The following is a 13092-nucleotide window of genomic DNA, read 5'->3' as shown; positions in this document are numbered from 1 at the left end:
CGGTTTCTGGTTAGGGAATGTTTTAATCGTTGCTATGGGAATGACATCTTCAAGGCACGTTCTAATGAACTCGCACACCGAATCAGCGTATTCGTCAATATTGTTATCTGACGCAATACGAAACATATCCCAGTCCACGTGATGGAAGCAGTCTTGGAGTGTGGAGTCAGCTTGCTCGGACCAGCGTTGGACAGACCTCAGCATGGGAGCCTCTTGTTTTAGTTTCTGTCTGTAGGCAGGGATCAACAAAATGGAGTCGTGGTCAGCTTTTCCGAAAGGAGGGCGGGGCAAGGCCTTATATGCGTCGCGGAAGTTAGAGTAACAATGATCCAAGGTTTTTCCACCCCTGGTTGCGCAATCGATATGCTGATAAAATTTAGGGAGTCTTGTTTTCAGATTAGCCTTGTTAAAATCCCCAGCTACAATGAATGCAGCCTCCAGATAAATGGATTCCAGTTTGCAAAGAGTCAAATAAAGTTTGTTCAGAGCCATCGATGTGTCTGCTTGGGGGGATATATACGGCTGTGATTATAATTAAAGAGAATTCTCTTGGTAGATAATGCGGTCTACATTTGATTGTGAGGAATTCTAAATCAGGTGAACAGAAGGATTTGAGTTCCTGTATGTTTCTTTCGTCACACCATGTCTCGTTAGCCATAAGGCATACGCCCCCGCCCCTCTTCTTACCAGAAAGATGTTTGTTTCTGTCGGCGCGATGCGTGGAGAAACCCGCTGGCTGCACCGCCTCGGATAGCGTCTCTCCAGTGAGCCATGTTTCCGTGAAGCAAAGAACGTTACAGTCTCTGATGTCCCTCTGGAATGCTACCCTTGCTCGGATTTCATCAACCTTGTTGTCAAGAGACTGGACATTGGCGAGAAGAATGCTAGGGAGTGGTGCACGATGTGCCCGTCTCCGGAGTCTGACCAGAAGACCGCCACTTTTCCCTCTTTTTCGGAGTCGTTTTTTTGGGTCGCCGCATAGGATCCATTCTGTTGTCCCGGTTGAAAGGCAGAACACAGGATCCGCGTCGCGAAAAACATATTCTTGGTCGTACTGATGAGTGAGTTGAGTTGACGCTGATCTTATATTCAGTAGTTCTTTTCGACTGTATGTAATGAAACCTAAGATGACCTGGGGTACTAATGTAAGAAATAACACGTAAAAAAACAAAACACTGCATAGTTTCCTAGGAACGCGAAGCAAGGCGGCCATCTCTGTCGGCGCAGAAGTCCACGACTCGTTTCTCACCAGCACGTGATTTGAATGTGACTGAAGGAGTGGGATGGTTGTTTGATTTACTTTTATAACAGTAGGTGGCGGCAATACACAAATAGGTGTAGTCTGCCATAAGAAGAAGAAAGGTTGGTCAGAGTGTTGTTCAACTGTTGAGGGAAACTGAAATGCTGATTGTGAAAAAGGTGGATTTTATGGTGTTTATTGCGCATGTGGTTAATTGGACTGCACAAATGAACAAAAGGTCCAAGAAACTGGACATAATAGTATCTGTGGCTGAAAGGTTTTTGGGTTTCCAGGATTTTACTGCCAAAACATTGCAAAGAATACTGTCTGAAGATGATCTTCCTTCTCAGGCCTGTAGGGAGGGGCATTGGTAGTTGAATCTGAATAAAGGAGTACATTGAGTTGTATTTTTGTTTATTTAGTTTAGTTTTATTTAGTTAATTATTTGTCTCATATATAGCCAAAACAGTAGATGGCGGCATGCAACTATACACAGCATTTGTTTGTGGACCAGCATAATATCAGAGAAGAAGACCCATTACAGGAGTTGGCTGTAATACACCAATAGGTGTAGTCTGCCATAAAACTTTAAAGAGGCAGGTGTGTTTTGCTGCCACTGCTCTTCCTCAACAAAAAATGTCCTCTGCGTCAACACAACTTTTGGAGATATTTCAACAAAACGATTTTATGGTAAGTTGATCTAAATTTTGACAAAGTTGTAGATATATTCCAATGAAGTTAACGTATATCTACAATTATTTTTTACATATACAGGAAGGAAAGCCTTAAGATAAATAATCCACTTGTTGTTCATTTGTTGTTAAAATGTTGATAATATTTTGTTAACGTTAATATGTTGGATGAGTGTGTTGGGGGCAACTCTTCCCTCCTTACTTGGGGGTAACTGGCCCCTGCGGGCTAGTTACCCCTTTATGATTATGGATGTGTTTCTACCTGTCATTTAGGCAATGACTAGCCCAGTTAGAGCTAGTTTATAATAACTTGCTAGCTTAGTAACCTCATTGGCAGTAAATGCTAGCCAGCTAGCTAGTTAGAATAAGCTGCTAGGAGTGCTAGCTAGCAACCTTATTACCAGATCGTCTTATTGTAAAATACATTAAAAAGAAAAACATAACTTAATTGGAGTTGTAAATGTTTCCACTAGTGACTGATAGATTGACAGATACAATTACTTTATAGCCTTTTAGCTATTTTACACAGCATTTTATGCCATATAGTTAGATAGCTAACTATGTTTTTAAGAGAGAGCTTGACAATTGGCATCTCTCCTCCCCCTGTTTTGTCACAGGATTAGGTGTGAGCGGTGCAGGAGGGTGGGCTCATGAGTTGTGCTACAATTTGACTGGGGATAGCTTTATTTGGGCGCAGTGGTCTAAGGCACTGCATCTCAGTGCTAGAGGCATCACAACAGACACTGGTTCGATACCGGGCTGTATCACAACCGGCCGTGATCAGGAGTCCCCATAGGGCGGAGCACAATCGGCCCAGCATTGTCCGGGTTAGGGGAGGGTTTGGCCCGGGGTAGGCCATCATTGTAAAATAATAATTTGTTATTAGCTAACTTGCTTAGTTAAATAAAGAAATATAAAAATATACAATTTGTGACCTACAGTGCATTTGGAAATTATTCAGACCCCTTATTCTTTGTTATGTTACAGCCTTATTCTAAAATTGATTAAATCAATTGTTTCCTCATCAATCTACACACAATACCCCATAATGACAAAACGCAAACAGGTTTTTATACGTTTTCTGGAAATCTATTCAAAATAAAAACAGAAATACCTTATTTACATAAGTATTTAGACTCTTTGTTATGAGCCTCAAAATTGAGCTCAGGTGCATCCTGTTTCCATTGATCATCCTTGAGATGTTTCTACAACTTGATTGGAGTTCACCTGTGGTACATTCAATTGATTGGACCTGATTTGGAAAGGCACACACCTGTCTATATAAGTTCCCACAGTTCACAGTGCATGTCAGAGCAAAAACCAAGTCATGAAGTCGAAGGAATTGTCGAGGCACACATCTGGGGAAGGGTACCAAACATTTGTACAGCATTGAAAGTCCCAAAGAACACAGTGGCCTCCGTCATTATTACATGGAAGAAGTTAGTAACTCTTTCTAGAGCTGGCCGCCCAGCTAAACTGAGTAATCGGGGGAGAAGGAACTTGGTCAGGGAGGTGACCAAGAACCCGATGGTCACTCTGACAGAGCTCTGGAGTTCCTCTGTGAAAATCTATGCACACACTGTACATATTTTTCTATTGTGTTATTGACTGTACGTTTGTTTGTGTAACTCTGTTGTTTTTGTCGCACTGCTTTGCTTTATCTTGGCCAGGTCGCAGTTGTAAATGAGAACTTGTTCTCAACTGGCCTACATGGCTAAATAAAAATTAAAAAGAAAAAGATGGTTGTCCTTTGAAAGGTTCTCCCATCTCTGCAGCACTCCACCAATCAGGCGTTTATGGTAGAGAGGCCAGATGTAAGCCACAGCTCGCTTGGAGATTGCCAAAAGGCACCTAAATAATCTCAGACCATGAGAAACCAGATTCTCTGGCCTGAAGAAACCAAGATTGAACTCTTTGGCCTGAATCCCAAGCGTCACGTCTGGAGAACCTGTCACGGTCCCTATGGTGAAGCATGGTGGTGGCATGTCAGGATCGAGGGAAAGATGAACGGAGCAAAGTACAGACAGATCCTCAAAGAAAACCTGCTCCAGAACGCTCAGGACCTCAGACTGACACGAAGGTTCACCTTCCAACAGGACAATGACCCTAAGCACACAGCCAAGATTATACAGGAGTGGCTTTGGGACAAGTCTCTGAATGTCCTTGAGTGGCCCAGCCAGAACCCGGACTTGAACCCGATCGAACATCTCTGGAGAGACCTGAGAAAAGCTGTGCAGCAAGGCTCCCCATCCAACCTGACAGAGCTTTAAAGGATCTGCAGAAAAGAATGTGAGAAACTTCCAAAATACAGGTGTGCCAAGCTTGTAGCATCATACCCAAGGAGACTCGAGGCTGTAATTGCTGCCAAAGGTACTTCAACAAAGTACTGAGTAATGTCTGAATAATTATGTAAATGTGATATTTAAGTTTATTTTATTTTATAGATTTGCTAAAATATCCAAAAAATGTTTTTTTGCTTCGTCATTATGGGGTATTGTGTGTAGATTGATGAGGAAAAAGTATATTTGATCCATTTTAGAATAAGGCTGTAACATAGCAAAATGTGGAAAATGTCAAGAGGTCTGAATACTTTCCCAATGCACTGTATGCACAAATTACAATAGTGCAATAGCAGAGCATAAGAGAGTTTCCACATCAATTTTACACTGTTATTGTTATGAAATGTTATATTACAATGTTATTTATTGTTATTAGTGATATTCAACTCAAATTGTATATTCCAATTAATCTTTTGTTTCTGAATTAAAAACAACTGTTGATAACCTTTTGCTCCTGAATGTCATTTTAAAGATTGCTTGGATTTAAAATCTTGCATTATTCACATAATTAGTGCAATTGTACATAATGGACTGTATGTAAAAGGAACAACAAAGAAAGAACAAAGAAAATTCATATTAAGTTAAAAAGAGTGACTTTACATCAACTCTCCTCTAGAATTAGCCAATAACAAAAAAAACTCTGTATTCTTACAACTCTATCATAGGTTTGTACAACTGTAACCCCTGGCCTTTATTTTATGTACTTTAACTTTTGAAAGTAAATTCTTAGGATTGTTTTTCTTTTTGTACTTTTAATGTTATTTTATGTTTATTTACGTGTAGTAATATCCTATGTTTTCACATGAGAAGTGATTGCTTTTGGTAAAAATGCATTATGGATTCCTGGGGCTGGTGCTAGAAAAATTCCGAAGTGTGCACGGCGGTTGGGAAAGGAGGTGACTGCTGGTGACTATTGGAGCTGAGGAGCCGGAAATGGCTGCAAGTAGTGCGGATGAAATGGTGGATATTGAGAAAAAGTTTGTGAAGCAACAGCTGTGCTGGACTGCAAACAATATGGGTGTCAATTCTGATTATATGGAGCGGGGAGATGATGGTCAAGGACTGGAATGTTAGGTAGTGGAAAGACATAGGAAGAAGAGAGATCATGATACAGAAAGCAATGGGACGTCTAGTAAAGAAATCTTAAAGAGGGCCATGGTAGAAAGCAATCGTAATGATGTGTTGGAGTGGAAAGTGGTGATAGTGTTTGATGAAACCACAGGGCTTACTTACACCCTATCTGAATAACTAATGCCCTAGAGAAAGAGGTAGGTGAAGTAAAAATTAGCTTGGTTCATTGGAAATGGTTAATTGTTAATATTTTGTGGTAGCCAGGCTCAGCAAGAGAATATTCTGAAAATGGAAAACGCTTAATGGGAAGAAGATTAAAAGCCATATCCCTGGTGCTTATGCTAGGTTGAGGGGAGTCATCACTGGGGTCCAAATATCTATGCCTATAGATGATATTAAAGAAAATGTGAAGGGAGGAAGAGTGATGGAGGCCAAAAGGTTGATCAGCAGGAAAGAAGGTCAAAGTTAAAGCCTCAATGCTGCTGAGGTTTGAGAAGGTTATGCCTGGGGAATTACAGATAGGAATCCTTAGTCTCAATGTTTGAGAATTTGTCCCATATGCACTGCAGTGTTTAAAATGCCCAAGAAAGGGACGTGTAGCTGTTCAATTTAAAGGAAGGAAAAGTCGTGCCAAGTGTGCAGGAGCACATGATTACTGTGAATGAGGGAGCAATGTGAAGTTTAAGTGTTGTAATTGTGGGAGGGAACATCCACCAAACTGCATTTTTTTGTGGATGCCAGGTGCAGAGAGAGGCAAGGGAGGCTCAGATATATAAAATTAGTCATGATGTATCGTATACAGAGGCTGTAAAACAGATTGGTGGAACTACAGTGTGGAATGATGGTGCTGCTATGGCTGCTCCAGTAGTAAGTGGACCTAATGTCGGGGCTGGTGTTTCTGCTGGCCCTGGCATGGTTTCGAGGCCTCTTCGGGAATATTGCGCTCGTGAATGTGCGGTGTCAAAGGACGCTTTGATAATTAATAAAGTTGACTTCATAGCTTTTATTGGTAAGGTTACCAATACGACTCGGGGGATTTATTTATTTTGTTATTTTCATGGTCGTACAGAATTGGGCAGATCATTAGTAATCGTACATTCCAGCACAGTAGGTGGCGGCATGCAATTAAACGATTGCTTGCGGATCGCCATGATAGCATAGAATAAAACTTTAAAGAAGAAGAATGTTTGGTCCAACATCCGAGTTCAGCCGATTATTTGATTTCCGGCGTCGTCAACCCAGATTGCGACCCTGAGCAGTTATTTAGCTAGGTACTATCGTTGAAGTTTGATCAAGGATTGCAAATACATCACAAATGGTACTGTTAGTTAGCTAAATTAATGCAAATACATGCGTTTTGGTTTATGTGAATTTCATGGTTAGTTGCCTAACATAGCAATTGTCTAGATTAGTGTCTTCGCCTTGCTAAACCGGCTAATGCTAACCAACACTTTTAGCAAGCTAACGGTAGCTAGCCAGTCGCAATGGAAATGCAACAGCTTGCCGACTCTTTTCAGACTTTTAGCTTGTTACCGTTTGTTAGTTAAGCATTTGCTATCTGTTTTATGTCTCAGGTTATAGCTAGCGAAGTTGCCATCTGGAATAGCGAGATATAGTTAGCGAAGTTGCCATCTGGAATGCGGAATCATTTTTTTAACCAACAATAGATTGTATCGTTTGGGCAGACTAGTATGTCCGACTCGACGTAGAATAGACAGTAGTGTAATAACTTTAGTTATTAATGTTTGCCATCCGATTAGTTGTTTTCGACATAATGATGATTAGCCGATCAGATCGAACCTCCAGCGGCATAACGTTACAAAAGTACTGTAACTAGCTTGTACTCTGGAGATCGAGCCGACAGTTCATTGAAGTCATGGTACATTTATTTTCAACCAACCTTTATTTGGCTAAAATTGCACTGGCGTGTCCAGTTCCATGGGTAACTCCAAAAGCTAGAGAATATTAAATCCACTATTTTGTATCGGGTTAGAAATGGCTTGTTGCATCTGTGTTTGGGTTGTATGCGAGATATCCGACAGCTAAAATGCTGAGGGAACTCCGTGCAAAAACTGGATTTAATATTTTAATGAATATTCTCTGGTTCTGAGTTCCATCTGCAAATGGAAACATATGTCTAAGACAGTGCCTAACAAATCGAGAATGAAAAAAGTATCGACAAGTAAAGGATGGTTGAAAATAAAACTGCCATGCTTTCAATGGATCCTCGGATCGACCTCCAATACAAGCAATATTCGTTATGGCGCTGGAGGTTGTCTGATTGGCTAGATGATTATCTTCCAGGACAGTGAAGTGTCAGACTTTGAGCCTGCACCAGGGCTTGAGAGCAGTATGGAGGGCGAGAATGCACCAGTGTACTGCATTTGTCGAAAACCTGACATCAATTGCTTCATGATGTGAGTTTAATCAGATGATCATAACAGCAACACCTTCAACACAAATAATCATAACATGACCTTGAAATGTTACATAACCTTAATTTCATGGGACTCATATCTGTGTTTTTCTTGTAGTGGTTGTGACAACTGTAATGAGTGGTTTCATGGTAATTGCATCAATCTCACAGAGAAGATGGCCAAAGCTATCAGGCAGTGGTACTGCCTGCGATGCCGAGGTGAGGTTTTTGTTTCCCATTCACTATCATCCACATGGGTATCAGTCACATGTGCTTACTAACCTTACATGATGTCTGTTGCTTTTGATTAGACAAAAACCCATCATTGGAGATAAAATACCGTCCAAAGAAGAGCCGTGAAAAGGAGGCAGAGGGCCAGAGAGAGCCAGAGAGAAAATTTGAAAGACAAAACAGCACTCCAGATTATAAATCTGAAAGGCGCCGTGGATCAAAGGTTCATTATTTTACATCTAAATGTTATGTCCCCATTTTCCTTCAATGTACATCTAAAATTGTGTGTCTTTGGAACTATTCTGTTGGCAAACATATCTTTGTCTCTTGTTTGTCTCAGGTTAAGCGCTCTGCTCGTATGTGTGGAGAGTGCGAGCCCTGCTTGAGGACTGAGGACTGCGCCACATGTGACTTCTGCAAGGACATGAAGAAATTTGGGGGTCCCAACAAAATAAGACAGAAGTGTCGATTTAGGCAGTGTGATGTCCGAGCCAGGGTGAGTTCCTAATGAGACTAAGCCATCACTTTTTTTTTGCTTACATCTTTTGAACTGGTGTAGTTAAAAAACGGGTGTAGTCTTGCAAACTGTGACACAATGCTGCTTATTCTCTGCAGAAAATGTTGCGTGTGAAGGATGAAGAGTTTAATTTGCGTGAAAGGCGGGATAATTCCTACCACCGGAGAAGACGATACTCAGACGACTACGATAGTGAGGCAGAACTCTATGAAAAGTACAAGGCAGCGGGATATGACGACAACATGGTATTGCAGTAGATGAGAAATATGGATGAAGATTCTATCAAGAACTATTTGAAACACATTCAAAATACAAAGATCCTTATTATTGTCCTACTGTTGATCTTACACTCCCATATCCACTTGTTCTTCAGCTTGAATAGCACTTTTTCAAGTATTTTGAATGTTTATCTTATTGTTTCTGTTCAACCCAGCCATGGCTCAGTGATGAGGATGACGGGCCTCCATTCAGCCCTGTCCTGCGAAAGAAAGCTGTGAAGGTCAAGCATGTGAAGAGACGGGAAAATAAATTTGACAAGAAAGTAAGCAAACTTTACTTTTACATCTTGCAGGCACACAATGATTACTGTTAATTTTTATCCATGCAGTTGCAGTCCACATCTACCAAATATTTGAAGCTTTTAACTTTTTTTTTATTGCATCATGGGAATATTACTGTTGTGACAAAATACATCAAAGAACAGTGATTTTACATGTGTGCATTGCGATTTGTCTTTGTTGACGCACATCAGAAAGAGTCACGGCGGCACAAACAGAAACAGAAGCACAAGGACAAAGTCAGGCACAGTGATAGGGGCGATGCCAGGGATGGAGGAGGGCAGCGACAGTGCCTCGGGCCCAGCTGTGTGGAAGCTGCACGAGCCAACTCAAAATACTGCTCAGAAGAATGTGGCATGAAGCTGGCTACCAAGTAAGCACACACACAAACACACACACATGCAACTGTAAGAAAATCAATCAAATGTCAAATAAATTCTGTCTCTAGCCGGCTCTATGAGATACTCCCTCAACGTATCCAGCAGTGGCAGCAGAGCCCCTGCATCGCTGAGGAGCAGGGCAAGAAGCAACTGGAGCGGATCCGAAGGGATCAGCAGAATGCACGCATGCGTCTCACTGACATGGAGAAACGCTTCCACGAGCTGGAGGGAATCATTGCTAAAGCCAAGCAGCAGGTAGTCCAGCAGGATGAGGAGGTGAGTCACTTCAGTATTTTTTTATTGGCCACTGCGGTATTTATCCAGTGGGGTCAGAGTTCCTCGGCTAGAGAAATGTTTTGCCTTTCAAGCCTGCGCTCAAATCTTTCAGCGGCCTCCTGGGTGAAACATTGCTTTGACGTGTCTTTCTTTTGGTTCTTGTTTCAGACGAATGAAGGGGACAATGAAGAAACAGACCTGATGATTTTCTGTGTGTCCTGCAGTCACCCTATCAACCCGAAGGTGGCACTGCGACATATGGAGAGATGCTATGCTAAGGTGAGCCTGTCAATGTTGAGCCAACATTCTTTTTATCCAGCCTATCAGTCAACCCCAAAAATGCTTTCGCGTATCTTTCAACACCTTCCCTCTAACTCAGTTAGCTTAGCGCCACAGGGTTTCAGACTGCAGCCATTTTCTTGCACGCTGTAAGCTGGAGATTTCCTATTTAGCTTCTCTGATCTTGGTTGTGAGTTTGTGGTATACATCCAGAGTGCAGTAGCTGATAAGTGTCTGCAACATCCTTTATGGGAGAGGATGAAATGTACAGAATTAAACTTAATATAGAGTACTAGCAATACGAATATAAGTTGCAGATATTTACTCCTTCCTAAAGGACACAGTATAAACTGATAATTCTTGTTTTCTCTCTCTTTTGCATTGACAGTATGAGAGCCAGACATCTTTTGGTTCAATGTACCCAACAAAGATCGAAGGGTAAGAGTCTAGCACTTTGAATGGGTTTGCTGGAAGTGATCAATTGTTGCTTGCTTCTCTGTTTCCATATTGTTTCACCACGGTAGTCTGTATACTTTTTGTTCTCAGAGCAACAAGACTCTTCTGCGATGTGTACAACCCCCAGAGCAAAACCTACTGCAAAAGGCTTCAGGTTTTGTGCCCAGAACATTCCAGGGACCCAAAGGTCAGTGATGATTGGCGAGTCAAATGCCCAAAACCTTTGCCATAAAGCACACTAATTGTCCTGCTGTTTGACTTATGATGTATAATCTTGGCTTCGCTTGCCCTTCTCTTGTGTTGTGGTTAGGTCCCAGGGGATGAGGTGTGCGGCTGTCCTCTGGTTCGTAATGTGTTTGAGGCAACAGGCGAATACTGCAGGGTTTCTAAACGCAAATGTAATAAGCACTACAACTGGGAGAAGCTCAGGAGAGCTGAGGTGGACCTGGAGCGTGTCAGAGTGGTTAGTAGTGGAATGCACCACATCCATCTATTATTTTGGGCCACTTCACCAGGGTTGAGGTGAACTCCATTGGCATTCCTGTAGATTCGAATCAGAAAGAAACCAGAATTCCAGTTCATCATGATTTTAGCTAACATGAAAATCAATTGACTAAGACCCTGGTTATAACAAACATTATTGACCTTCATAAATGGTAGTTCATATGATCTATGAAAGGGAATTTTAAAGGACCGAGTACACAGTTTATTTCAAAGACTTTTGCTATTTTAATCATTACTCCTTGCTTTTCTCCCAAAATGTCTTTGTAAACAGTGGTACAAGCTGGATGAGCTCTTTGAGCAGGAGCGCAACGTCAGGACTGCTATGACCAACAGGGCAGGTCTACTTGCTCTCATGCTGCACCAAACCATTCAGCACGACCCCCTGACAACGGATCTCCGTTGCAACAAGGACAGATAGCCGGCTGCATCTTCATGTTATTTCTGAGTGGCATTTTCGTACATCTTTGTTAGAGATTTATAGTATCTTTTTGTAGAGACTTTGGATTTTAAGACCTTTGCTGATGTTGAAAAACTGAATATTTGAATGGTAAATTAATATTTTCCTTGTGTCCAGCACTATTGAGGTCTTGTCACTTCTGGTATCTTGCTAATTATAGTCCAAAAATAAAGACTGTGATCAAGCTCTCCTGCAATCTGGAAAAACCTTGGTCAAGCCATCTGCGCTGTAGAATCTGCGTGTGTGCATGCACTCACATTATGGTATAGCTGACCCCATTTAGTTGACTGGTCAATTGTTTGTTTGGTAGATTGAATTAGTCGAGCAGTAGCAAAAAAAATATTTCAGACCGGTGTCTTGTACACGTCTGAGTGGACTGCTCCATTGTGGAGGGCACAGTCCATGAAATGTGCTGCTGAAATTCTATTCGGTTATATTACATAAGAACAATGGTGCAACGCTAATAGCAATTATAATATTAAACAAATGCGCTTTTTCTAGTGTTGGATAGTGGCGCTGTTCACGGTTCAGAAAAATGTCAGTGTGCTCTTGAATTGGCACCTTTTCCTAGACCATGTTGCTATGTGCATAATAGCAGAGTCAACCAGCATGGTGTTGAGAAAAATACAGTGGAGGGAGCAGCAGAATGACATGAGAACAGCCCTTGGCTTATTGTCTCAGAAAATTGAGGGGAACGGGAACCCCAACTTAATTAGGTCTGCTCAACAGTCTATCTGTTGAATATGCCTGGCTTCATATATCTACAAAAATAAAACAGATCCTGCTTCTGTTGCCTGTTTGAGTGTTTAATAGCCTACTGATTCAGTGAGCACCAAGCCTCACAATTACATGTCAAGTAAACAATTTTACAAATTCAGCTGTTTTTAATCTTTGCTTTGCTGTAATAAAGGCTTTACACTTTTCAGCCGCTGGTATTATTTGTGTTAACACTTCCAAATTGTCAAATAATATAACGCTGTTCTGTAAGGTGTGTTTTTTAAATCAAATTTTACTGCTTGCATGAGTTGCTTGATGTGGAATAGAGTTCCATGTAGTCAGGGGTCTATGCAGTACTTTAAGCCTCTCATAGTCTGTTCTGGACTTGGACTGTGAAGAGATCTCTGGTGGCATGTCTTGTGGGGTATGCATGGGTGTCTGAGCTGTGTGCCAGTAGTTCAAACAGACAGCACAGTGTATTTAACAAATACAAGTAGTGATTAAGTCAATCTCTCCTCCACTTTGAGCCAGCAGAGATTGACATGCATATTATTGTTAGCTCTCTGTGTACATCCAAAGGCCAGCCTTGCTGCCCTGTTCTGAGCCAATTGCAATTTTCCTAAGTCCCTCATTGTGGCACCTGACTACACGACTGAACAGTAGTCCAGGTGTGGCAAAACTAGGACCCATAAAACCTGCTTTGTTGATAGTGCTGTTTAGGCAGAGCATCGCTTTATTATGGACAGACCTCTCCCCACCTTAGCTACTGTTGTAACAATATGTTTTGACTATGACAGTTTACAATCTAGGGTTACTCCAAGCAGTTTAGTCACCTCAACTTGCTCAATTTCCACATTCATTTCAAGATTTAGTTGAGGTTTCAGGTTAACTGAATGATTTGTACCAAATACAATGATTTGAGTTTTTGAAATATTTAGGACTAACTAATTTCTTGCCACT

At 41.4% G+C, this 13092-nt stretch overlaps 1 protein-coding gene across 2 annotated transcripts; it reads left to right on the top strand.

Moving 5' to 3' along the window:
* The first annotated feature begins 1823 nt into the window (after window positions 1-1823).
* cxxc1b (CXXC finger protein 1b) lies at window positions 1824-12340 on the top strand. Of its 2 annotated transcripts, none has more exons than XM_024381516.2 (14): window positions 1824-1930; window positions 7647-7759; window positions 7877-7977; window positions 8070-8212; window positions 8330-8485; window positions 8605-8751; window positions 8940-9047; window positions 9258-9436; window positions 9512-9719; window positions 9888-9998; window positions 10387-10436; window positions 10545-10641; window positions 10765-10917; window positions 11230-12340. In XM_024381516.2, the coding sequence occupies exons 1-14, from the start codon at window positions 1877-1879 to the stop codon at window positions 11374-11376; spliced, it is 1767 nt and encodes a 588-aa protein (XP_024237284.1). In that variant the 5' UTR covers window positions 1824-1876; the 3' UTR covers window positions 11377-12340. The 2 variants fall into 2 exon arrangements, with proteins under 2 accessions (XP_024237284.1, XP_024237295.1); XM_024381527.2 differs by lacking the exon at window positions 1824-1930 and adding an exon at window positions 6505-6660.
* Window positions 12341-13092: the final 752 nt, after the last annotated feature.

The sequence above is a fragment of the Oncorhynchus tshawytscha genome, linkage group LG02, assembly GCF_018296145.1.
Source record: "Oncorhynchus tshawytscha isolate Ot180627B linkage group LG02, Otsh_v2.0, whole genome shotgun sequence".
NCBI classification, from domain to species: Eukaryota; Metazoa; Chordata; class Actinopteri; order Salmoniformes; family Salmonidae; genus Oncorhynchus; species Oncorhynchus tshawytscha.
Note: the sequence above shows the minus strand (reverse complement) of the source record. Positions and strands in the feature narration are given on the sequence as shown.